Source organism: Dendropsophus ebraccatus, chromosome 8 (genome assembly GCF_027789765.1).
Source record: "Dendropsophus ebraccatus isolate aDenEbr1 chromosome 8, aDenEbr1.pat, whole genome shotgun sequence".
Classification (NCBI taxonomy): domain Eukaryota; kingdom Metazoa; phylum Chordata; class Amphibia; order Anura; family Hylidae; genus Dendropsophus; species Dendropsophus ebraccatus.
In genome coordinates, this window is record NC_091461.1 from 10335493 (window position 1) to 10363404 (window position 27912).

Sequence of the window (27912 nt, forward strand, 5' to 3'; positions counted from 1 at the left end):
TTAGTGACTTCACAGGACATCAAGCTTGTTGGCGAAACGCAGCGTTGGGTGAGTGGTGGTGTTGGGCAATAGCTCTATTTTGAGCCCAGGTGGTCAGGAGTCTAGTATAGGTCATGTGAAGTCACTAACTGGGGCACAAGTGCGGACTTTTTTACCTATTGAATAGTACTGTGTTATTTCTTGTAGCCCGCAGTCCTCTTTTCGGTTTTCATTTCTTTCCATTTATATTTTTTCCCACCACGTATGTATGTAGCCATGTATACACGTATGGATACGTATGCATTTTTGTATATGTATTTATTTTGTGTCTGCCCAGCATCCCTCCAATGTATGTACTTGCTTCCTGCAATTTTAGACAAAAATGTTCTTATTCTTGATATGTAATTAATAAAGAGATACTTTGGTTATATTTGGAATTATTGTCCAGCATTGTTGTTTTTTGTTGGGTATTGGCTTTGGAGTTGTGCTTGTGGACTAATAGGTATATAGGGGTCCTATTGTAGGTATTAGGGCTCGTTCCCACTGAGGAAAGGTAGCGGAATTCCGCGACGGAATTGTCCGCCGCGGAATGCCGTTAGCCTCCCGCTCGTAATGGGAGTCTATGGGAGGCGCGCGCTCCTGCCCTGTCCGCGCTGAAGAATGAACATGTTCATTCTTCAGCGCGTATAGAGCAGGAGCGCGCGCCTCCCATAGACTCCCATTATGAGCGGGAGGCTAACGGCATTCCGCGGCGGACAATTCCGTCGCGGAATTCCGCTACCTTTCCTCAGTGGGAACGAGCCCTTATAGGGTGAATCTTTGAAAGACTGTTTACACGAAGCGATTGGCGAATTTTTAGCGAACGATGAACGACGATTTGTGAACATGTTGAAATCGCTCGTCGATTGATCGTTTGCTGTGTTTACACAGAACGATTATCGCTCAAATGCGATCGTTATAGCGAAAATTCTAATGATCGTTCCGTGTAAACGCAGCATTAGGGAAGGCATACGTCTACCTCACTGTCCTGCAGGGCAATGAGGGACAAGTATGCCTTCCCCACTTGAGCAGCATTTATAAAGCAAACTTACACGCCGGACTATCCCTTTAAGCTCGCACTTGTTAACTATAGGTTTTCTGCCTGTATGCTACAGTATACATGAGACCATGAGCATAGGTTGTTAACATATTCCCTGAATGGGACAAATAGGATGTGAACAGCCCCTTAGTGCTCGGAGAGTACAAGACAGACCAAGCTTTCTTCTTATATTGTCTGTATAACTGTGCACTTCATGGTACCATGATATATTAATATATTCCCTAAAAGTGGGCACTGTAAACCCCCCACCCTTCCACCTCATTGGTGAGCCAACCTTTCTTTGGAAGACCGCGTCCTTTCCCGCTCCTGGACTTTCTGTCCATAAGTTTGGTTTTTGGACTAGTAGGTTGTAATCCTCGACCATTTTCCCCATTGTCGCTAACAGAGTCTCCCCTTCCCGAGTCCCTTGAGGAGTTCTTGCGCAGTCTTCTTTTGGCTTTGGCATTCAGTCTGGCCTCATTTATTGTAGATACGGGTCCATTTCCGTTCAGTTCATTCTTAATAAGCTCTACTCCGCTTTGCTCCACATCCCCGTTAAACAGCGAGTCACTATCTGCAAACACAAAGACATAGAAGCTGTATCTTTAGAGGATGTCTGTGTGTATGAGTAGGTCAACTAGGTGTTAGTATTACCTGTGCATACATGTAATATTATGGGACAGATCACCCAGTTCTACCAGTTTATTCTAGTAAACATTAAACAATAAGAAAGTGTCCCAAAAGCATCAAGAGGGTTAAAGGCAGCGATCAGAGTTATCTCGGATCCCATCCCCTGTTGGTGGGTGTCAGCTGCAGTTAGCTGCCAGCCCCAACCGTATACAGATTAAATACACATTGACCAACATGTACATCAAATGTTAGGAAGCAGTTGAAAATTATAGAGGAACGAGCACTGTTAGGAGCACTTCCCTGCCCCCATCACGGGAGCCACCTGCTTCTTTTACTGATAATCAATGGAGCAGACAGGCTGGATTGGTGCTCTAGGGCCGGGGCAGTGCTAACAGTGCTCCGGGCCGAGGATTACACTGCTAAAAGCACAGGAACAACAAAGAGGAGGAAGGTAAGAGACATAACACCATCCTCAGCGTATCCTGTGCAATATGGACATATCAGCAGGTTACATTTGCAGGTTATTCCACTGGTTTTTCCCTGAAACTCCAGTGCAGATGTTCCGGTGTTCCCCTTGAGTTTTGATGCAATGAAGTCACTTACATTCACGTAACTACTACAGCCATACATGCTGGCTTTACCTGTAAGGCCAGTGACTGGTTGCAGTGGTCATATGGATGTACAATGCATTACTGCTACCAGGGCCGGCCTTAGGGTAGATGGCGCCCTGTGCGAAACTTTCTTTTGGCGCCCCCCCTGTTGATACCCCAATAGTAACATAGACTATCTATCTCTCTTTGTATCTCTATATCTATCTATCTAGGTATCTACCTATCAATCTACAGTATCTATCTAGCTGGGTGACCTCTATCATACTGAGTACTATACAGTATGCTGGGAAAGCTGGGTAATCTCCATTATACTGCCTACTATACAAGATGCTGGAAAGCTGTGTGACCTCTATCATACTCAGTGTAAGATACAAGAAAAGCTGGGTGACCTCCATCATACTTACTACAAGATGCTAGGAAAGCTGGGTGACATTCATCATAATGACTACAGGATGCTGGGAAAGCTGGGTGACATTCATCATAATGACTACAGGATGCTGGGAAAGCTTGGTGACCTTCATCATACTGACTACAGGGTGCTGGGAAAGCTGGTGACCCCCATCTTACTGAGTATAAGATACTAGGAAAGCTGGGTGACCTCCATCATACTTACTACAAGATACTGGGAAAGCTGGGTGACCCTCATCATACTGAGTACATGATACTGGGAAAGCTGGGTCACCTCCATCATACTTACTACAAGATGCTGGGAAAGCTGTGAGACCTCTATCATACTGACTACAAGATACTGGGAAAGCTGGGTGACCTCCATCATACTGACTACAAGATACTGGGAAAGCTGGGTGACCTCCATCATACTGACAAGATGCTGGAAAGCTGTGTGACCTCTATCATACTGACTACAAGATGCTGGAAAGCTGGGTGACCTCCATTATACTGAGTATAACATACTAGGAAAGCTGGGTGACCTCCATCATACTTACTACAGGATGCTAGGAAAGCTGGGTGACCTTCATCATACTTACTATAGGATGCTGGAAAAGCTGGGTGACCTCCATCATACTTACTACAAGATGCTAGGAAAGCTGGGTGACCTCTGTCATACTGACTACAAGATACTGGAAAGCTGGTGACCTCCATCATACTGAGTATAAGATACGTGACCTCCATCATACTTACTACAAGATACTGGGAAAGCTGGGTGACCTCCATCATACTGACTACAAGATACCGGGAAAGCAGGGTGACTTCCATCATACTGACTACAAAATACTGGGAAAGCTGGTGACCTCCATCATACTGAGTATAAGATGTTGGGAAAGCTGGGTCACCTCTATCATACTGACTACAGGATGCCAGAAAGCTGGGTGACCTCCATCATACTGAGTATAAGATGCTGAAAAGCTGGGTGACCTCCATCATACTGAGTATAAGATGCTGGAAAGCTGGGTGACCTCCATCATACTGAGTATAAGATACTGTATCAGCACCACAGCAGACACGTTGCGGCTTCAGCACATACAGGATAACATGGCGCACAGACTCCCGCCATAACACAGAGAGCCAGTAACCTAGAAACGACGCTGCGTGACCTCCATGTCTATCATCAGGCCTTGGAGATCGCCGCTCCTGGTGACCAATCAGTGAGCTCTCAGTATCGCCCCCTCATGGCTCCTCAGGGAACCGTCCTGGCTACTCGGTACCTCAGCTCCTGGGAGCCGCCACGGCCATACAGGAAGATGACTCCACACTGACAGAGATTAACGTAAAATTTTTGATTTAAATGGAGAGTCACTGAGGGGGTCACGAGTGACTGCGGCAAAGACTCCCGAGGTCCGAGGGGAATTAAAGGGATTATTGTATGAAAAGTTCTGGAACTCTCTAATAGTTGCAGTTCTTTCCAGTGTCTCTGCTGTCTGTCAGGGAATAGAGTACACGTACTCGTAGCAAACCCTCAGCTGTGAGAAACAAAGGATTTCATTTAATTTGCTTAAAAATAAAACAGCACCGCTCCAGGTTGTTTGTGGTATTGCAGCTCAGCCCCAGAGAAGAGACTGGAGGGAGCTGCAATACCTGGTGTCACCTGTGCACAGGGGTGGCGCTGTGTGCTGGAGGAAAGCAGCCATGTTTCTCTAATGCTGTACAATCCTCCTAATGTCTGAGATTCCCAACCACATCAGTGTCCACATAACACTATGGAGGTCGGTAAGGTGGAGATACAGATGGGGTGCTGGAAGGAGACAGGAGGAGGCACAGAGGATGACATGGTGAGGGGGACCCAGATAATGTCATGGCCACACTGCAAGGAGAGTGCACTCTGCAAGGAGAGAGTCCGTATTCGCGGTACGTGCCGGGGGCGGGGCTTATAGACGGGAGGCGGGGCTTACCGGGACTTACCCGGAACTGACTTTAGGAGCGCCCCAAAACAACCACTGTGCTCGGAGGGTGAGCGGACAGCTAGGGGGGCGCTCTGGCAGACAGATAGAACGTCTGTCTGCGAGAGCAGTTAGATGTGCAGCTGTCTGCCAGAGCGCCCCCCAGCTGGCCAGTAGTGATGCGCCCTGTGCAAACGCACAGGTCGCACACCCCAAAGGCCGGCCCTGACTGCTACACAGGTGTCACACTCGCTGCCCTCCAGCTGCTGCAAACCTAAAATTTCCATCATTACTGGACAGCTAAAGCTTCAATGTAATACATTTTAGCTTGGTCTTGAATGTGAACCTGCACGTCTGCAGGAAAGCATGTATAATATATCCATAAACAAGACCTATGTAGAGAGATGCCTCTGTATGTATCCCCATCTATACCCTCACCTTCCTGCAGCTGTCCTGTCCAAGATCTAGACTTAGCAATAGCTTTATCAAAGGTGGAACCCAAGTGACTGATACGGCATACGGCGACCGTTCACAGTCTGCAATGTGTCAGAGCTTCTAGGCTTTCCAGCATAAACACCAAGGAACAGAGATTAGCCTATCATTAAAGTTACATAAAGTTACGTTTAACAGACTGAAGGTGTTGTGCAATAACTTACACTTGTCGGTTCTAAACCACAGATCAGAGGAGGAGGGAGACAAACCACACTGGTACGAAGGAGACAGATAAGGAACTGCCAGACCAGCAGGAACCATGCAGTGTCCACCAGCAGAATGGAGTGGAACTGCTTTACAGCTAAATAATGCGGCTATAGAGCAGCAAGTGGCCAGCAAACGCCCCAGTGCATTCAGCAAGCAACCCCCCCCCATGCATGCATCCAGCAAGCAACCCCCCCCCCCCCATGCATCCAGCAAGCAACCCACCCCCAGTGCTTTCAGAGGGCTCCCGCCCCATCCGTGCGAATTTGTCAATGGGAACTCTCCTCCAAGGATAAAAATATTTGTTTGACTAACCTCAGAAATACCCAAGAGATTGAGCAAAAATAAGCAGCATCTCCATAGATAACATCTGGACAAGTTCAGGCTGCACTTATCACTAATATATTGGCATCACGGTTCTGTTCTATCAGGTTTCTCTGTAATGGGGACCATAAGATTCTTGTTTACTGATGGACCTGTTATCAAGTCAATGGAATCAATGTCTTCTGAAACAGATCGGTAATATACCAGGAAAAAATGAACTTAGATGCCAGTGTGAACAAAGAACATTAGCCGGACATGGCTTAAGCCCCTTGACATTCATCTGGTTTTCCGGCTCAGTTCTTAGCTCTGCTATGGCACCAAAGTGACGTAAGAAATGATTGGATGGGACAGTTCATACTATCCAGCGCTTAAATCTGGACATGGGGGGGCGGGCGACGTCTGGTGTGCAGGGTGAGCTATGACTCTGGAGTCACGTTACAGCGGTGTGACACTGAAGGCAAGAATACTTGAGAAACTTCAGGTATTAAATCCAGGTAACAAGACAATATTCCAAACAATCCCCCTTCCCAATTCCACCCTATGTCTAATATACATGTATAACCTTGCACCCTTTCCCTGTTTTTTTCTCATTCTTATCCGCTCTGAATGTTTAAAATACTCTACTCTGGGTCCATTCTAACCGTGCTCAGCTCCCTCTTCCCCTCTCCCTTTGTAGACACAGGACATGTGATCTCCTCTTTTGGGGCCGGGTTAGCTTGTCTATTAACTTGATAACCTGACCCCCAGGAGACATTGTCTGCATCATCCCCATGCACCTGTGCTGCTTCCATAGACTTACATGTGTCCCTGAGCCTAGGTCTCTGTAATAGTTCTCTCTCTGCTTGCTGTCAGTGAATGCAAGCATATGTACCAGTCTTTGTGTCTTAGCTCTGTATATTGTAAATGTTAGTAAACCTGTATTCTGTCCCCCCCCCCCAACCCCCGGTAAATAGGTGCCCGTTATGAAGCACGTAGCCACACTATCTGCAAGTCAGCTCTGCTACATCATCAGCTAGTATGGAATACATATTGGGGTGATGTGATGCAAAATCAGTGAGAAAAAAAACCAAAACAGTCCTGTGTTTACTGTGAAATAGTAATGACAGCAGTGGGCAGGAAAGAAAGCTAAGGGGACAAGTACTCAAATGGACCAATCCGGGAAATGCATGATGGGAAATGTAGGTTCCTATCTTGGTTATAGCTCGGCTTTTAGAAAAACTATGCATTGTGCAGGGAGGTGGATTGCCTTCACTGATACACTGTTACAAGCTGCAGCTCTGCCAGTATGTCAGGCCTCGGGATTTCCAACCAGTTCCCATTAATTGACAGGAAGCAGAGGTTCTGCATACTACACGTGTAAATAAAAACCAGTGTGTCCACTCCGTGTTAACAATAGTACAGATACAGGTAACTGACCTGCAAACAGCTCTTCATATCTCAGCTTCCAGGATCATGTAAAATGGAAATTGTAGTTCTGCAATAACTGGAGAGCCGCAGGGCTGTACACTGTCGCAGTATATAAAGTCTGTATATGTTGTGGCAGTGCAGTGTCTGTATATACCGTGGTAGTCTCCACCATGTATATATGCCAGCACTGGTGCTGTGTATACAGACACTGCACTGCCCCAGTATATACACGCACTGGCAGCTCTCCTTGCCTACAAGGGAAGCTTCTTATTAGAATAAGCATCCTAGATTAAGTGCAATTAACAAAAAAAAAAAATAATAATAACTAAAACCATCACCAGCCAGATGCAAGCCAGACCAGACAGTACAGCCAGATGTAAGCCAGGCCTGCCAGCACAGCCAGATGTAAGCCAGGCCTGCCAGCAAAGCCAGATGTAAGCCAGGCCTGCCAGCACAGCCAGATGTAAGCCAGGCCTGCCAGCACAGACAGATGTAAGCCAGACCAGCCAGCACAGCCAGATGTAAGCCAGGCCTGCAAGCTTCCAGATGCAAGCCAGGCCAGCACAGCCAGATGTAAGCCCAGCCAGCCAGATGTAAGCCAGACCAGCCAGATGTAAGCCAGGCCTGCAAGCACAGCCAGATGTAAGCCAGACCAACCAGCATAGCCAGATGTAAGCCGAGCCAGCCAGATGTAAGCCAGACCAGCCAGCACAGCCAGATGTAAGCCAGACCAGCCAGCACAGCCAGATGTAAGCCAGATCAGCCAGATGTAAGCCAGGCCTGCCAGCACAGCCAGATGTAAGCCAGGCCAGCCAGCACAGCCAGATGTAAGCCAGGCCAGCCAGCACAGCCAGATGTAAGCCAGGCCAGCCAGCACAGCCAGATGTAAGCCAGGCCAGCCAGCACAGCCAGATGTAAGCCAGGCCAGCCAGCACAGCCAGATGTAAGCCAGGCCAGCCAGCACAGCCAGATGTAAGCCAGGACAGCCCAGCACAGCCAGATGTAAGCCAGGACAGCACAGCACAGCCAGATGTAAGCCGAGCCAGCACAGCCAGGTGTAAGCCAGGCCAGCCAGATGTAAGCCAGGCCTGCCAGATGTAAGCCAGGCCTGCCAGATGTAAGCCAGGCCTGCCAGATGTAAGCCAGGCCTGCCAAATGTAAGCCAGGCCTGCCAAATGTAAGCCAGGCCTGCCAGATGTAAGCCAGGCCAGCCAGCACAGCCAGATGTAAGCCAGGACAGCACAGCACAGCCAGATGTAAGCCGAGCCAGCACAGCCAGGTGTAAGCCAGGCCAGCCAGATGTAAGCCAGGCCTGCCAGATGTAAGCCAGGCCTGCCAGATGTAAGCCAGGCCTGCCAGATGTAAGCCAGGCCTGCCAGATGTAAGCCAGGCCTGCCAGCACAGCTAGATGTAAGCCAGGCCAGCACAGTCAGATATAAACAGAACTTTCACAAATAATGGAAGATTTCTACCAGGAAACACTTACCTACTAGATTAGCATTTATTTCACTTGGGTGCTCTACTTCCATTGTTACTAATTCTAACTTCAGGAACAATAGATCGCCCTGGACGAGAAAACGAAACAATAACAGATTAAGAATAGAAACAGAATGCAAAAGAGGTGACATGATACAAGAGGTTATCATCAATCCCTCTATAATCATAAGTACAAGCATGTTGTATCACCAATCTCTACATGTAACAGATAATGGATAGTAACATTTAAACTAAAGAATGTGGAACACTAGGGCTGTCTCACAAAGGGCACATAGACATCACTCGAAGAGGGGTTGTCCAGGCTTAGAAAAATATCACCACTCATCCAGAAACAGCACCACCCTTAGTTTGGGTGTGGTATTGCAGCTCAGTTCCATTAAAGTGAATGGAGCTGAATTGTAATACCACACGTAACCCGAGGACAGGGGCGGCGTTGTTTTTGCTGTATTTTTCTAATCCCCTTTAAAGCTGATGTTGTCATTCAGTATTTATCGATCACCACCTTCTCTCCTTAACATCTGTTCACTGAGGTCGGGCATCGCCCTGTGCAAACTCAGAGGTAGGCAAATGCCCAAGAAAGAGGCAGCCAGTAAGCTGGTAGGAGAGCTGGCAGTATCAGAGTCCATTATTGGCTTTACTGCGGGATTACTGTCCAGGAGCCCACAGGATATACAACCCATACTGTCAGCAGGGAATTACCATGTAACAGCACTGTAAGCCACGATGCCACATCATTACGTCTCCTTGGCAGATCACATACATGACAGCCGAGCCCTGTGATCTCCTGCGTGTCAAACTGGCAGCCCTCCAGTTGTTGCCAAACTACAATTCCCATCATGCCTGGAAAACTAGGTAATGCTTTGGCTGTCTAGGCATGATGGGGGTTGTAGTTTTCCACCAGTTGGAGGTTTGACACCCTTAGCCTATGAGAGCTGGAAATTTTTAGTAAATTTGCTGCCCACTGCCTGTTAGGGGAAGTCTGTCTCTTGTAAACATAAAGTGGGAGGGGCTTAGCATGTGTTATGTGCAGTGGGGAAAGAGAGAGTCTGGTCTATGTATATGCAATCTGTAAACCTCCATCTTAAAGGGGTATTCCAGAGGGAAAATGTTTTCAAATAAACTGTTGTCAGAACATTATACAGATTTGTAATTTTCTATTTTTTTTTTTTAAATCCAGTCTTCCAGTACTTATCAGCCGCTGTATGTCCTGCAGGAAGTGGTGTATTCTTTCCAGTCTGACACAGTGCTCTCTGCTGCCACTTCTGTCCATGTCAGGAACTGTCCAGAGCAGGAAAGGTTTTCTATGGGGATTTGCTGCTGCTTTGGACAGTTCCTGGCATGGACAGAGGTAATTTTTTTAATAGAAGTCATTTACAAATCTGTATAGCTTTCGTATACCAGTAGATTAAGGGGAAAAAAAAATGTAGTACACCTCAATGTCCATAAAGGGTAAATCAAGTCTTTCCTTGCATGTTAAGAATAGTAAATATAGTAAATATGTGCCATTATTTATTTATTATTCATCATAAAACCCCAAATAAAAAAAAGACATGACAGGAAATAATTCTGACACAGACATTTTCCAACTCCAAAAGTCTATGCCATATGCTATACCCCAAGTGTATGGTGCACGGTCACTATGTGATAGATGCTATAAAGTATACTCAAAAAAAAGTACATAGGAAAACAACAACGGGCCCCCACAGACATGTTCTGCCACCCCGGGTACAGCTGTATGGTGGCACCTTCATGGCGAGTGACAGGCTGTGTACGGCACACATCACACCTGCTCTACCTAGCCAGCACCAGATCACTCAGCGAGTAGGAGAGACCCAGCGCAGGCTTCACAACACGCGGGGGCAGCATTTCAGTGGGTGAAGCAGAAAATATGTCAGAATAATGACGTGTAAAGAGCCGGATGACAATAGAAACCTGTGCGGTCACAGAGCGGGTCAGGGACATTACAGTTCCTGACATGGACAGAGGTGGCAGCAGAGAGCACTGTGTCAGACTGGAGAAAGTACACCACTTCCTGCAGGACATACAGCAGCTGATACGTACTGGAAGACTGGAGATTTTTTTAAATAGAAGTAAATTTCAAATCTGTATAACTTTCTGACACCAGTTGATTTTAAAACTTTTTTTTTCACCAGAGTTCCCCTTTAATAGTAAAGAATGGAAAAAGTTACAGACATGTTGCAACAGAACTCATCAGCAAGGGAAGAAGACGGCGGCGGCGTTTATTTATTTACCAAAAAGCAGGAGCTGCAATCTGGTTGGTTGCTATGGGCAGCAAGGCCGTGAGCTATCAGGGCATGCTGGGAGTTGTAGTTTCACAGGAACAGAAGGCTCTGACTCACACACTCACACATCCTTCAACTGTGAAACTACAAAGCCCAGCATGCCCTGAAAGCCTGTGTCTGGTTTCATGACTCACAGAACTCGCTAAATTCTCTACATTTCCCATAGGAACCAATGAGAATTTTTGGTAAAGGTTACGCTGCGTCCTGGTTGGTCGCTATATGTAACAACTTTTTCTAGGTCAGGGATGGGGAACCTTTGGCGGATGCAAAACTACAATTCCCATCATGCCTGGACAGCCTTTGGCTGTCCAGGCATGATGGGAATTGTAGTTTTGCCGCTGCCAAAGGGCTGAAGGCTCCCCGTCCGTTTTAGTTTGTCACAGGTCTCCGTACACCATGAAGTTTTTTCCTAATTTTTGTAAAAGTTTTAACGTGCCTTCATGGCGAGTAAAGATATAATATATATATATATATATATATATATATATATATAATATGTCAGTCGTCACCCATAGCGACCAATCGGGAAGAAAAAGGAAAAGAGGTTGCAATCTGGTTGCTATGGACAACTCTATTTACAGCAGTCTGCATGCTGGGCGTTGTAGTTCCACCGACTGGCATCCCATTGTACATTCTCACATGAAGAATAAGGACTTTGCAATCCAAATCATTGCCCAATCAAGACGCAGCCATAAAGCAAAGCGCTGCAATCTGATCGGTTGCTATGGGCAACAACTCCATTCCGTTTTTGCAAACCTGCTCCGGTTTACAGCCGTATATCAGCCACAAAACGGATCGTGGCGCTTCAAACCATAAAAATTGCATCTAACCGTGAGCTAATAAGGTAATGTGACAAGAACCGCATGCTGGGAGTTGTAGTTCTACAAGATCTGCTAAGGAAAATGCTAAATTGCACGACTGATACTGCTGGGACTTGTAGTTCTACAATGTATCGTTATGTGATATATTTTATATACTGTGTAGATGAGTGTGACAGGACATGAAAACGCAGCGACACGCCCCCCTCCATACACACTGCACAGAATACGGTTAGCAGCGTTAGATTGCGGTTGTGTATTCCCTCATGACACCGCACAGTGTGGAGGTGCGGACCCCAGCCCCCCGCACCCCCGGCCCCGCACTCACCTCACTCGGCCGCCGCGGGTTCTTCTCCCCAACTCTGTTTTTGTTTTGATGTTTTTTTTCTCCCTTTCTAACCTCCCTCACAAACGTCTGCCCAGTAACAGCGTCACATGTCTGGGGCGGGGCGTCCCCGGATTGGCCAGTACTGGAAGGTGTGCGGGGGAATCAGCCAATGAGGTGTCGGGGGTTGGGAAAGGGCGGAGAGAAGGCGGTTGGTAAGTGTTGACGTCTGTTGAAGTAAAGGCGGGATTTGCTTCTGCGTGACTGGAGAGGGAGGCGCGGCCATTTTGTGACATGACACGACGCCTCCTACCGAGGCGAGTCACCTCAGGTTGTTATTCACACGTGTAATGTCTTTAGGAAAGGAAGACGCAATTGTATTTTGAAGGGAAAAAAAATACACTCACCTTTAACATAGGCGTTATACTTTTTTTTTCTCTCGATATTTCGAGAAAAAATTTAGACTTTCATGACTGGAAATTGTTGTTTTGGTATTAAAATGTGATAAAATGACTTATTTTTATTGGACTGTGAAGATGACTTGTTCTGACCAATATTTTCCCAGTTGAAATTTTTTTTTTACCTCAGATAATGTATGTTGAGACTTGTTTTACACAAAAATTACCCTCAGATTTTCAAATTTTTTTAATTCATTTTTTAAAGTGTTTTTATAAACCACGTGGAATTTTAACGTGGATACCGCACAGATTTCCACATCATAATCTTTTCCATTTTTCTGAGAAATGTGGGGGAGGGGGGTGGGATGAGATTTTTTTTTCACTGTTAAACGTTTGTGGAAGCGTGTGGATATGTCACGCTTCTGCATGATTCCACATAGTGGCCGAGGCTTCTAACCTGCATATAGTTTCTCTCAAAAGCGACTGAACCAGCAGTACATTCATCCATGTGCCCGCGTGGGGAAGCCAGAGCTGTGGTTCTTTCTTTATACCGCCGCCCGGTTCCCCACCCCACCCCTCTATGATGCGGCTCCATTAATTCTAATGGATCACGTCATAGAGGGGCGGGCCCGCCTCCAGTGCTTCACCCCCGGACGGAATAGAATAGAATGGGGAATAGAATGGCGCTGTATGTTTTGTTGGCATCCTTGTTTAACACATGATATAAACCTAGCCTTAGGGTACAAACCCACACACCGTATACGCAGCGTATTTACTGCTGCAATACGCAACAAATACGCAGCAGATTAGATCTAAATAACTGAACACAGCATCAAATCTGCTGCAGATCTTCTGCGTATTTGCTGCGTATCTGCTGCGTATACGGTGTGTGTGTTTGTCCCCTTAAAGTGTATCTGTCGTTTATTTTTGTTTTTATTTGCAGAAATCAATAGTACAGGTGATTTAAAGAAACTTTGTAATTGGGTTTATTAGCCAAAAATTTGTTTTTATCACGAGAAAGCAGTTTGAAGCTCTCCCCCCTGTCTTCATGGTTTTCTATGGAGAGGGGAGGGGTGGAGGTAGATGAGGCACCAAAACGTTAAAAAAGTTAATTTACAGCTACATCACCGGGCTATCTCCTCTGAAGTCAGCACTGAACTCTCTGACCTCTGAATACCGGCTTTCACACAGCTCCCGCTGTGCAATCCTTTGTTCTCTGCTCTCTTCTGGCGACTAATCTCCCTCCTCCCCCTCCCCTCTCCACAGGGCTCAACTGATGTAAAAGAGTCTAGATTTCCTGATAATAAGCAGTGAATGAGGGAGAGGAGGGGGGAGGGAGGGGGGACCTGGGGAAAGTCTTTTTTAATTTAGATCAGGGGTGGGGAACCTTTTCCATGTCGATGGCCGGTCGGGCATTAATAAAATCATTTGAGGGCGGCATACCATGCACGGCAGTTAGTAGCGTGTTCGCAGCACCCAGGGCAAGGCAAAGTATTGTTCCCCTAGTGCCCCTGCTATTGTAGTTAACTCCCCAGTGCCTGTCCCTTGTAGTCTAGTTAACCCCCCAATCATGTCCCTGGTAGCCTAGTTGACCCCCAGTGATGCCTCTGGTAGCTTAATTAACCCCCCAGGCATGTCCCTGGTAGCCTAGTTAACCCCCCCAGTCATGTCCCTGGTAGCCTAGGTAACCCCCCAGGCATGTCCCTGTTGTCTAGTTAACCCCCATCAGTCATGTCCCTGTTGCCTAGTTAACCCCCATAAGTCATGTCCCTGTTGTCTAGTTAACCCCCATCAGTCATGTCCCTGTTGCCTAGTTAACCCCCATAAGTCATGTCCCTGGTGGCCTAGTTAACCCCCATAAGTCATGTCCCTGTTGCCTAGTTAACCCCCATAAGTCATGTCCCTGTTGCCTAGTTAACCCCCAAATAAAAAAAATAAACATCCCACTCACCTTTCCTCCGCTCCCACGCTGTCCAGGTCCTCTTCTCTCCCCTCTAGCCTGTGCCCGTCTGCTCCTGCAGGCAGTGCGCAATGAAATGACGTCATTGCGCGCGGCCTGCAGGAGACGGAAGACGTGCGCCGCTCTAGTGGGGAAGGAGCCGGCGTAGACAGCTCCTCCTGGCAGCTGTCACAGACACCGGAGGATGCTGTGTGCGCCGGCTCCTTCCCCTCCAGTGCGGCGCGTGTCACAGGGGGGCCGCGGGCCGCATCGGGAGGTCTCAGGGGCCGAATGCGGCCCGCGGGCCGCAGGTTCCCCACCCCTGATTTAGATAATGGCATATTTGCTTAATAAACCGAATTACAAAGTTTCTTAAAATCACCTGTACTATTGATATGTGCTAAAAAAAAAAAAATAACACTTTAAAGGGGTTATCCAAGATTTATAAAACACAGCTACAGTCTTGTAATAAGAATGACACTTCTGGCCCCAGACTGTGTGTGGTATTACAATTCAGCTTCATTTACTCAATGCAGCTCAACTGCTAAACCTTCACTCAAACAGAAGACTAGAATGCTGCTAGTTTTGGAAGAAAGTGGTCATGTATTTCTAATCTGGATAAACCCTTAAAGGGCAACTCCGGCGGGTTTTTTCCCTTAAAGGGGAACTCCGGATAAGGAAACCTTTTTTTCTATCAAAAGTACATTAAAAGTCATATAGATGTGTCTATACAATGTATTACTGTACCTGTACGGTTCTGCCACACTGGTAGCTGATAGAAATCCAGGAAGTGAAGAAAAATGGCCCCTGTGCCAATTCACATTGTCTCCTGCTCCTTCTGCTCTCCTACCTGAGACAAATCTTCCATGCCTCTGTCTCACATTGTGTGTGTTTGCTGATGATACAGACAGGTGGCAGGGTGTGATATCACAGGAGGCTTGGCTGAATAACCCCATCCCCTGACTGATTCACCATCTCAGACCAGCCAGAAGCAGGTGCAGCACTAATTTTACTGATTGTAATGGGTGGGGCCTGTGATGGTCAGCTGAGGGAAAGCATTTAGAGATGAGCAAACCGGGTTATTAGAGTCGATCTGAACCTGATCGTTCGGTATTTGATTAGCTGGGGCTGCAGAACTTGGATAAAGCTTTAAGGTTGTCTGGAAAACATGGATACAGCCAATGACTATATCCATGTTTTCCACATAGCCTTAGGGCTTTATCCAAGTTCAGCAGCCACCGCTAATCAAATGCCGAAAGTTCTGGTTCGGATCGACTCAAGCATGCTCCAGGTTCGCTCATCTCTAAAAGCATTGCATTCTTGGAAATGCTAAACCAGGAAAGACAGAAACACAATACGGAGGCAACACCCCCCCCCCCCCCCCCCCCCCCCCCCCACAAACAAATGGATTTTTGGTAGTTTCAAAACTGGGATAGACAGGTAAGTAATGCTATATGCTTCTGCAGAAAATTCTTTCTTTTTTTAACCTCTACCTGGAGTTCCCCTTTAACTAACACACATTCCCTATGGGATATGAAGATTTGAAAGAGAAACCCATAATATTCAAAAACACTAGTAAACAATTAAAACCTTTGAAATCTATGGCCTTTTTTTTATAAGGGAAAAGGAATGCAGAGAATAAGTGACTGTGAAAGAGACCTTAACAAAAACATCTACTTTCTTTTGCATCCTCTTGTATTTGACATATAAGACTTTATCGGTGAGTCCCTAGATCAGTGCTTCTCAAACTGTGAGGCGCCCCCTAGTTGTTGGTGAGGCCCAGCTGAGGAGCCAGTATTTACAAAAGTAACTATGATCTGCACTGTCCTTTTGCTATTTGCAGAAATATCCATTTTAGCGACATTATTAACTTATGTTGTATTTGCTTTTTTAGTATATAGAGCTTAGGAGACAGGTGAAAGGTAGCCCTTGCATTATTTTCAGCTTTTAAATGGACTTTCACCACAAATGGTGAGGCCCAGGCACTCTCTTGGTCAGTCTGGTGAGGCCCAGGCATTAGCTTGGTCTGTTGGGTGAGGCTCCAGTATAAAAAGTTTGAGAAGCATTGCCCTAGATGACACCTAAATTCACGTAGTGAAGTGAGGATTGCAGAGTGAGGTGGTGCCCGTGCAGTGATCTCCTGTGAGATTACAACACTTATCACACTGTCCCAGCATGCGAGTCTCATTCATTAGTGCAAAGGGTCAAGGACGTCTATGACACAGAGTAGACACCAGTAACCTCCCTTCATGACATCAGATCATCACTGTTGGTTCCAAAACAAGAATTGTTTTTCAATAGCCACATTCTGAGACAGCAATTTTTGTGTGTGTGTGGGGGGGGGGGGCTTCTTCACTTTATTATATTTTATGTTATTTGACTTTTTCTTACAATATTTATTAGACCCACACAGGGAACGGAAGATGAAGTCCTTTCATTTACATCAGTGCTTCTCAATTCCAGTCCTCAGGCCTCACCGACACATCATGTTTTGAGGATTTCCTAAGTATCGCTCAGGTGATATAATTATAGCCAGTGCATCAGGTATTATCACAGGAGTTCTCTGTATGGGATATCCTCATATCCTGACCTGTTTGTGAGGCCTGAGGACTGGAATTGAGAAGCACTGATTTACATGATACACTACACTTATGTCCACATGAGAAAGAGGAGTATGGCTGCAACACTGGTGTCTTCTTATAATCACTCTTTATTGAGGCTTCTTTAACACGTACCACATTCGCAGCAGATTTCATGCTGCAAGTTCTGCAGCAAAATCCGCTGTGATATGTTGTACATTTGTGGCCTATAGCCTGTGCATTCTCGCTGCGGATTTTCAATCTGCTACAAGAATGCAGCCCTTCTGCTTTATTAACTAATCAGCTGCCAGACCTTAAAGAGAACCTGTCAACCCCGGTGACGGGGTGACAGGCTCCTGACCCCCTGTTAGAGCCCCCTATACTCACGTGATCCCGCCGGGTCCCACTTCTGGAGATGGTTGGGTCACGGAGATGTAGTCCAGCGCTCCGTCATTCTCTATGAGCGTTGGACTCATCTGAGGAGTTGCGCGCTTCGGGCGCCGATATCTCCGTGACCCGACCATCTCCAGAAGCGGGACCCGGCGGGATTAGGTGAGTATAGGGTGCTCTAACAGGGGGTCGGGAGTCTGGCACGGGGGCTGACAGGTTCCCTTTAAAGGTAGCTTCACACATACCGACTCGCAACGTTAATAACGCTGCGAGTCAGCTAGGTCCTGGCAGATCACTTTCACTACATACACACATCAGTCTGAACGACCGCTGCGTGTATGTAATTCTGCCGGCCGCTTAACCCCTTTTGTTGCCGCCCGGCTCCCGCTCCCGCTCTGTATACATTACCTGTCCTCGCTGCACGGGGTCCCGGCGTACTGCTCTCCCGCCCGGCCAATCAGTGTGTTGCCCTGCCGCAGCCACTGATTGGCCGGGCAGGAGAGCAGTACGCTGGGACCCTGTGCAGCGAGGACAGGTAATGTATACAGAGCGGGAGCCGGGCGGCAACACAAGGGGTTAAGCGGCCGGCAGAATTACATACACGCAGCGGTCGTTCAGACCGCTGCGTGTATGTAGTGAAAGTGATCTGCCAGGACCTAGCCGACTCGCAGCGTTATTAACGCTGCGAGTCGGTACGTGTGAAGCTACCTTTAATGGGTTTATACGGCGCTACAAAAAAATAGCTACTTTTTCCCCTCTCTTGTCTCCAGTTCAGGTGCGGTTTGCAATTAAGTAATTAAGTAATTATGTACTTTAATGGAACTGAGTTCCAAACCCCACCAAATCTGGAGACAAGAGAGTGGAAAAAGTGGCCATGTTTTTGTAGTGTTGGATAACCCCTCTAAATAAGCTCATACATTACCTGCCCGCGCTCCAGCTTTCTTCTCCGGCTTCCAGTTAACTGTCAGGACCCCACTACAGCTGCTGACTGGCCTAGAATCAAAACCCGGGTCCCCGCTCAGTAACCGGGGATCGAAGTGGCGGTACGTGGCCACCAGCGCTGGAGCGGGGGAGGTAAGAGCATGTTATTTCTTTTATCCTCCCTCTCCACAGTACTTGTTAAAAAAATTGCTTTGCCTGGACTTCTCCTTCAAAAAAAACTGCGGTTCAGTTATGTTGTTTTGAGGGATGAGGTCAAAAGTAAAGAAGATTCCCTGAGGCTGGAATCACATACAGCAGTTTTTGTGCCAAAACCAGAAGTTAATTCAAATGGGATAGAAAATATAAAGGAAGGACTTGTCTCTTTTCTGTTGGATCCTCTTCTGGTTTTGGCACAAAAACTGCCGTGTGTGATTCCAGCCAAATAGAACAAAAAAGATCAAAGACACCATAGGCAAACAGGACAAGCACAGCAGAACCATAAGGGGACTTATTACACGGGACAATTTTCATGCAGAAAATGGGGGGCGCGGACTGTAGTTTTGCACAATGCGGTTCAGGGAAGAAAAAAGAGCGCTGCACCTCACACCTATGGCTGATACTAGTGCCCCTAGGCTAAATAAAAAACACATCAGAATTTTGTGTATGAATTGATCAAGCCATACTGCCCCATGTACCATCGTGCAGGTATCTGATACACATGGGTCCCTACAAAGTCCACACCGTGCCAGTCAGTGGCCACCAACCCCGCAGGCGTGCACAGTCAGGGAACGGGGCCATGGGAATTTGTTTTGCAGAATTTATGATTTTGTGCACAGAAAAATTATAAGGAAACCTACGCCAGCTCAGCCCAGCTGGCATAGGTTTTCCTCCGTGCACTCAGGATTTAAGTAGAGGCAGTGCGCCTCTACATAAATTTGCGTGCAGTTGGCACTGCAGGATAATTTTTAAGCCTGGCGCAAAAAAGACCGGACTTAATAAATGTCCCTCATTGTATACACTCTGGCCGGGATCCCCAGCGGCGCTGCAAGAAACTGACATGTCAGTTTTCTGCGGCCGCTATTCACGGAACGATCAGTGTATTACAACGTGGGAACATGGCCTAAGTGTGTAATGCCATCTTTGACATTCAGTGGTGCCATTGGGGAATTGAACACTTGGTACATGCAGATTATAGGTGATTTGTGGTGTCCAAGAAGCAGCTGGAAAAACTATGATGAGATTATTGAATAACCTTTGTATATGAAATCACACTTCAAACAATCTTAAAAAATATATATTGTATGCATGATTTCTCAGTTAATAAATTGTTGTATTGTTAGACAAATGTAGTGTACACTTGAATGTGAACCAACAATTTAAAGGCGTGTTTATTTTTTATATCTGATCTTTACAGACTGATTGATTTTCCTCTGATTGGGGTTCTGTGATATCAAGACTTAACGTTGAAAGAATAATCAAAACAGGTGAGTGTTATAGAGGAACTGACGGCACAGATATGCATATATCAATAATGCCAGTTTATAGATGCCTATCACATGAGCATCACATACATACCTTTAGCGATGCTCTTAAAACTTCAGTAAAAGTGTTCTTTCCTCTAGGCTGATGGTGTCACTGCGACACTGAGCTCCTGCCCTTCTCCGGCCGCTGCTGTGCCTTCAAGCTGCTGCACCGTCTCCTCCACAATGATTGACAGCTGGAAAGTGGCTGACTTGAGACTAAATTCTTGTTGGCATCTGAGACATCAATCATCAGTATTTGCTCTGCAATTCCTTACCTTGGCAAGCAGTAAACAGCCAATGACAAGTAATAAACATTGTATTTTCAAGATACACATAATTTCCCTTACAGCGCCATCTTTAAAGTGTCACTGTCGTGATTTTTTTTTTTGCAGAAATCAATAGTCCAGGCGATTTTAAGAAACTTTGTAATTGGGTTTATTATCCGAAAAATGCATTTTTATCATGAAAAAGCAGTTTGAAGCTCTCCCCCCTGTCTTCATTGTTCTCCTATGGAGAGAGCTAAAGAAAAGACCAAAACAGGACAACAAAGAGTTAATCTACAAATCCCTCACGGGATATCTCTTCTGACCATCACCAGTGACCTGTCTGAGCTCAGATTACAGCTGTCACCCAGCTCCGTGCCTGTAATCCTCTGTTATCTGCTTTCTGCTGCCGGCTAACTCCCTCCTTCCTCCTCCCCCCTCCCCTCTCCCTAGAGCAGACAGGGTACGACTCCTGCAACAAGTCACAATTTTCAGATTTTTCAGAGTGGATGAAAAAGAGGAAGGAGGGGGGGACCTGGGAAAAGGCTTTTTACATGCAGATAATGGCAGATTTGGCTAATAAACCCAATTACAAAGTTTCTTAAAATCGCCTGGACTATTGATTTCGGGAAAAAAAAAAATACGACAGTGACTCTTTAACTTTGGAATGGGGACTCAGGGGTATTTGAGGAGGAGGGGGAGTAAGACCAGCAAGGTTTTGGAGCATTTCATTTTTTAGCTGTTTGATGCATTACCCTCTTGACCCATTTAACAAAAGAACTGGACAACTCTTTAATATCCCAACTAATACAGACAGCGACAGGTCCATGTGTTTTATCATCCACTACAAATTACAGTATTGCTTTAGTTTTAAGTTTTTGTGAAAATATGGAGGCACATGTGTAATCCCACTATATACCTTGCATTCTCATATGATCAAACATCTTACATTGTTTTACACTTGCATTGGCGAAAGTGAGATACGCTCCATTCACTTTCATAGGCCCATAGTGTAAAGGGGTATTCCATCGAAGGACTAAGAAAATTAAATGCTCCGATATCTTACTGGTCTTACTCATAAAGTCCGCCTGAGTATTTTCAACCATCTCCCATCTTTCTAGCTGCCGCCGTTCCTGAGTTGAAGTTTTTCTAAAAGCCAGCCTATATCCAAGATGGCGCCAGCAAGGAACCAATTACCACTGTAAATAAAATATCTATCTATCTGTCCTTCAAAAGAGAGATGAAACAACTGTGTTTCCTTTCCCCTATACTGCTCAGAAGGCTGTCACTGTTATGTTGTTTTCCCACCCCTTGGCAAGGTGCTTACTGATTCGCGTGATGTCAGTGATAGCTGGGGGTACAAATGAGGTGTTACAGCTTGCCTGGCAACAGAGAAAACAGATCATATGACCTCTGTCTCAGAAGGGAGGGGACAACGTAGGAGTGGAGACAGAGTGAACAAGGAAGTAAGGATTTTCTGCAGCACCAAGGTGTAAGTCAAGATGTGCTGCCGACAAATGACCCAGTTCATGTCGTAGAAACCAAGCTTAGATTATGGGTGGCGATTGAAAAGGGTTAAATCATTCTTGGAGTACTTCTTTAACTCTGGCAACATTAAGAAAAGGGGGGGGGCAGTTTATTTTAACCACCCTTTAGGGCTGTGGGGATGCAGTAACGTCAGTGCAGCCTTTCCTATGGATATGCCCAGATTTTTAGCTCAGGATGGATTGAAGCTAGTCAGCTCCAGCCGAATAAGAATTATATCTTGGTGATTATCATCCTAGTCCTGAAAGATAAAGAAATTCTACAGACATGGAGACTGTGGGGAGAAGTTGTACAGGAAAACCACAACTCTCCTAGGACATTTTAGGGGGTACTCAAGTGGGAAAAAAATGTTTTCTGATGAACTGGCAGGAGGTTATACAGATTTGTAAGGTACATCTATTTGAAAATCTCCAGTCTTCCAGTTCTCAGCTGCTGTATGTCCTGCAGGAAGTGGTGTATTCTTTCCAGTCTGACACCGTGCTCTCTGCTGCCACCTCTGTCCATGTCAGGAACTGTCCAGAGCAGCAGCAAATTTCCATATAAAACATTTGCTGCTCTGGACAGTTCCTGACATGGACAGAGGTGGCAGCAGAGAGCACTGTGTCAGACTGGAGAGAATACACCACTTCCTGCAGGACATACAGCAGCTGATAAATACTGGAAGACTGGAGATTTTTAAATAGAAGTAATTCACAAATCTGAGTACCCGTCATTGACATTACATTATCCTGCTGCAGCTGCGCTCTCATGGAGAAGACACAATGTTATACAATGGGTTTAATCTGTTTGGATACATTTTACTTCAGCACTTATAGAAGAATCTTCTTCTCAGTTAAAGAAACATACAGGATCTTAGTTGATATTATGTTTGGCAGACAGCAGTGAATACCAACGGCATAATCCTTTTCCTGACTGTATAACTAATAGCATAGCCTAAGCAAGACAAAAACATATATTCTTCTCTTACCCAGACTCTTTATCCATCAGAAAGAAAAATTGAGTCATTGAAAAAAATGCATGTCAGGGGTATTCCTTTCCTTCATGGAGTATTACCACATTGGAGACAACAAAGTAAAGGCACTTTTGATTTATTGGATGGTGTCAAGAATTGGCAACACATTTATACTACGTTTCAGTGTGAGCGAATTACTATTGTATCAGGAATATTCATGTTCAGGGGTTATAATTGCTCTGCTGAAACTGATGGCTTCTTTCAACACGTATGGCCAGCTTTAAAGAGGACCTGTCACCCTGCCTGCCAGGGCAGAGCCCACCCAACCCCTTGGTGGAGCCCCATATACTTACCCCTTCCACAAAGCCCCGCTTCTAGACCCGGTCCGCTAAGAAAGTGCCTGTTGGAAGCCCTGCGCATGCGTCGGGCATGCTCTGCTCCAGCAGGCGGGGTGACAGGTTCCCTTTAATAATATAGATAAAGCATTGCCATCCCCACGGTATCAATGAAGAGTCTTGAGACATTTACGCAACTGCTCAAAAGAAGGAACAGTATAATTAGCCATTTACTGTATCCATGTTTTCCTGGCAGCCCTAGGGCAGCATCCAACCTCTCCAGCTGCAGGGAATCAAATGTAGATAGTTCGGATTCACAGAACACTGCCGAACGAAAACATTTTGACAGTTCTGCTCAACACTACCAAGAAGTAATGATGTAACCTGACATGGGTACTAATATATATCTAGGGTAATGACCTACTACATGTGAAGCAAGCAAGATGTTTATATCCTATAATAATACTTTCTAATCCTACCTGGTAATTATTTCATATGCTAGTAAATCTATATTGAAAATTATAATATGTGGTATATATGTTTCAGTAGAGAAAACTGTTCATGTAATATCATGCCTGCTAAACTTGTCAGCTCTTTCATGCTTAGTTTGCATCTCGGACACTCAGCTTATAGGCTGCCTTCATTTTCTGTGGAATAGCGTTTGTATTGCTTTTGTTTTTAAGTAGGTACGAGGCATGGAGAGGGCAATGATCAGCAAATGATTACTGCCCGCTGCCTCCTCCCGGCTGTGAACAAGAACACAGCAGTTCCTGCTGACGTGCGGATTCATGAGCATGTATTTTAGGTACACTTAATTGTGAGATTTGTTTTGTTTTTTTTTGTTTTTTTTTACTGCTAGTCTCACCAAGGCCAAATGTACTGACAGAAAAAATATTGTATTTATAGTATGTGCTGGTAAAAAAAAAGGTGAATAAGACTTGTCCTTCAAAAGACATTCTGTGTAGTTTTGTTAATATGTGTGTAAAATAGCAGAACCTCCCAGGCTATTGTTTCTGAAGCTGTGGGGAGGGAGGACTGTAAGGACATACTGCCTATCAAAAAGCCTGTATAAACAAGCCACCAGTTTTTGAGTTTTACCTATAAACTTTGTAGGAAGAGAACATTAAAGGGGTACTCTGGAGAAAAAATCTTTTAAATCAAGAAAGTTATATAGATTTGTAATATACTTCTATTTAATAATCTCAAGTCTTCCAGTAAGTGGTGTATTCTTTCCAGTCTGGCACAGTGCTCTCTGCTGCCACCTCTGTCCATGTCAGGAACTGTCCAGAGCAAGAGCAAATCCCCATAGAAAACATCTCCTGCTCTGGACAGTTCCTGACATGGACAGAGGTGGCAGCAGAGAGCACTGAGTTAGACTAAAAAGAATACACTACTTGCTGCAGGACATACAGCAGCTGATAAGTACTGGAAGACTGGAGATTTTTTTAAATAGAAGTAAATTCCAAATCTGTATAACTTTCTAACACCAGCTGATCTAAATAAAATAAATTAAGAATGCCTGAGGTGCATCCTACTAATCTATATAACTTTCTGGCATCCCTTTAATATATGAAATAGCCTAAATTAAGTTTATTTCTATTTTGCCTGTGGTTTCTTAAAATGGTGACACACAGTATTTTGAATCATCTTCTTACTTGTAAAAAAAGGGTGTTTTTTTTAAGCCGTCTTTTTCTCAATGGTCCAGATTTATGAATCTGTGTGACACAAACATTGGTGTAATTTGCACATGGCAACCGGTCACAGCTCAGGAATTATGTTACCAGAGCTCAATTACATAATTATAATATGAAAGCTGGTTGGTTGGTCACTATGCATTGTTTTTTACCACCAGCTTTTATTATACACAGCTTGGCAAATCTGGGCATCATTACATTATCTTTCCTGTACTATGAACACCCCGCTCGTGGTGCCATAGTTACAGTGGGGTGGGGGCCCAGGCTTGGTGAAAAGCCTGGGGCCTGTGGTAAGGTTAATCCAGCCCTGGGCATTGCTATTTACCTAATGTAGTTTAGTAATTTATGGTGGGAATGCATCTTTAAAATTTGGTATGTATAACATGGCTATAAAAGGAGACAGTCTTTGATATACCAGGTGTCCCACATACAGACCTCTGAACTTTACCCGAGGGTGCTGCATGCCACTTCAGCAGTCCTGAGAAGATGTGTGGGCAGCACTTGAGCAGTAGAGCCTTGTCAATCAGCCTCTGGCTTTAACACTTAAGCTATGTGAACACAGTTTTTGGTTTCAAGGCTATGGTTACACTTATTACGTATATACTGTACATATTTTTCCTATATCCAAACCAGAAGTGGGTTAAACAAACACAGAAAGGTGTTCCATTATCATTTTTCTTTCAGTCCCATTCCTGGTTTTGGCTACAAATGCCTACTAAAATACAGAATGTGAAAAATACCAAAAACTTACTGAAACTTTTATATGTTTTTATTGCTTTTTATAATTTTTTTCTGCATTTAAAGAGGTTGTCCACCCAAAATTAACTTGTCCCCTATCCACAGGGTCCAACCTCTGTACCTCCCGTTGATCTCCATATTGGGCCCCCAGCTTCTTTGGTATAAATACAGACACGTACAGCACATAACCCACGGCTCTATTCATTCCTATGGAGCCGCCAGAAAGATCCGGGCGCTGTACTCATCTCTCTCCCACGGCTCCATAAGAATGAATAGAACAGGGGTTAAAGTTTATTTAGGTGATCAATGGAAGAGTTAGCAGGGAGACAATAAGGATGCCCAGTGGGGAGATGTTAACAGGAAAGGGTGAAGTATCAGGGATGATTGGAAGAGATGCCAAGAGCAGCAGGCCAAGGTGTATTTGGAAATACCAGCGAAGTTTCCAGCAGGTCCACCATGTTGGGTTTGAGTTATTTCCATTAACCACTCCTCCAAGGTCGGTGGGCACATGCACCTGCATTTAAGCATTTTAATTAACTTTTCTGTAGACCTGTTTAGACATTTTCAGACATTTTGGTACAGCAGAAGTTATTTACATAGCAGGCGTTTTTTTTTTGTTTTGTTTTTTAGATATTTACAAAAAATTTTCAGCAAAAGAATACTTAAAATTCTATCCATATTAATTGCTAATAAAATGGGAACTGAATGGGAACTAATAGAAATTAAATTGTCTTTAAAATTCAACCATTAATTATATTTTCATAACCCCAGAATCCTACTGCACACTGACGAGGGGCAACACCCCAAAACAGCTGCCTGTGGATAGATACCTGACTTTGGTATTTCCTTCGTCATATTGTTAGACTCGTAACTGAGTGAAATATTGACTTAATGGGTCACCCTTCATGGTAGTTTTGGTGGTTCAGGAGCCATCCCTTTGCTTGGCTTTACTTCCCTGGAGGAATATCTGGCTATTCCTGTGTTTTTAGACTCGTACATGAGGTTCCGTGAACTCTTTTGTATATTTAATTTTCTGGTCACCCTTTATCATTAGCAGTAATAGTTATTTAAATATATAGCACCAAGCTATTCTGCAGCACCGTACAATACACATTACAATGGAGAAACTAGTCACACAGAAAAGAGAAGATTGGGATGCATGAAAATTCGCTTTATTAAAATAATAATTATCAAACACAATTTAAAGTTTTTGTGAAGAAACAGAAGTGAAGAAAACTAGTGACAGATCTTTATGTCCAATTGCTTACAAGCCATAAGTTAAATAAACATGATTTTATAGCCTCAATAAATAGATTCTCTGGTCCAGTTCAAGTATGATTTACCAGTCACAGCCTCAGCATTTCAAGGACAGAAATCCCCTAAATATCTAACTCTAATACAGTGATCCCAAATCAGTGGTTCGATAGCACAAATACAATTCCCATCATGCCCTGCTGATAGGGCATGTGGGGGTTTGTAGTGTTTTAACAGCAGCCGCAGAGTCACAGGATGGGGATCACTTCTCTAATTTTTTCATGACATGGCAAGGTGTATCAAAGCAGTTTGACAGTGGCAACCTAGATCGTAGCAGCAAAACATCTTAGAGATTTTAGTTTTTTTTTCTTTTTTTGGGTTGTATGCAGTATGATCACTTTTCTTTTTCTGAGTCAGTTCAGATCCCTTTGCAGGTTGTGACAATACATATTCAAGTGAAACAGTGCCCCCTAGAGTCCATTATACTAATAACCATTATTAAGCTTCCAATTACAATATAACTGGCTTATTCTTAATTTATTTTTTGTCTTGTAAAAATGGATCCAACCTTTTCTACATTATACTGGTGGACTGGTTAAGTTATAGGAATATAATAAATCAACATGATACAGAGATATAGGTATAGGCGTGAAAATTAACTTCTGGTGCATTTGGTGCATTGCATAGCATTTAAGCACTGTCACCCCTCAGCGAAGCCATCTGCATTTTCCAATAAGCCACACATTGTGGTTGAACAAGGCACATACTTGTCTAAAACATATTTAAAATGTGGTGCAAGTCATGTAAGGCATAATTCTTGCCCGAGTTTTGGCACACAAAGTTTACTTATAGCAACCAATTCACTGAGAGTTAAAGGGGAACAACCAGCAGGTTAGCCAAATCTAATAGCTTTCTATTGCACAGGGGGCGCTGAGGAAGAAGGTATGTGTCCAATGATTATCAGTTTAGTGGACTGGCCGGGGGCGACCGGATGAGCCCTCTGCGGCAGTGCTCCAAATGACCTTACAGGGCAGAGCACTACATTAAAACTGCATTGGAATGGCGCAGAAGATGAAGGTAAAAGGCATACCTTCATCCTCAGTGCCCTGTTTGCAATATAGAGCTATCAGCAGGTTAGATTCGTCTAAGCTGCTGATAGTTCCCCTTTAAACAGTGTAAATTGGAGTTGGAGGCTCCTTTAAAAATCCCTGAAAAATAGCAACCATGCAGTGCTATTTTTTTCCAGTGAAATGACAGACACCAGGGCACAACCCCAGTTGACCTAATTATTGTCAGTGGGATCCATGGGGGGGGATATAATTATGTTTATTTTTCTGTTCCTGTGAGCTAAACAAAAGGCAGCAATATCAACACAAT

General features: G+C 44.8%; 1 protein-coding gene and 1 long non-coding RNA gene across 2 annotated transcripts in view; one reads left to right on the forward strand and one right to left on the reverse strand.

The window, feature by feature from the left end:
- Nucleotides 1-12119, reverse strand: part of PDCD4 (programmed cell death 4) — a 29584-nt gene extending 17465 nt beyond the window's left edge. The window contains exons 1-3 of the mRNA XM_069979788.1: nt 12008-12119; nt 8548-8626; nt 1353-1631 (exon numbers count right to left, since the gene is read on the reverse strand). Coding sequence (XP_069835889.1) covers nt 1353-1631; nt 8548-8590 — 322 coding nt within the window. The 5' untranslated portion in view covers nt 8591-8626; nt 12008-12119. The remainder of the gene's footprint in view (nt 1-1352; nt 1632-8547; nt 8627-12007) is intronic.
- A 110-nt stretch (nt 12120-12229) lies between these two features.
- LOC138799047 (uncharacterized) lies at nt 12230-22002 on the forward strand. Its single transcript, XR_011364209.1, has 4 exons — nt 12230-12335; nt 19646-19715; nt 19854-20058; nt 21139-22002. It is a non-coding gene; the product is annotated as an uncharacterized lncRNA (long non-coding RNA).
- Nucleotides 22003-27912: the final 5910 nt, after the last annotated feature.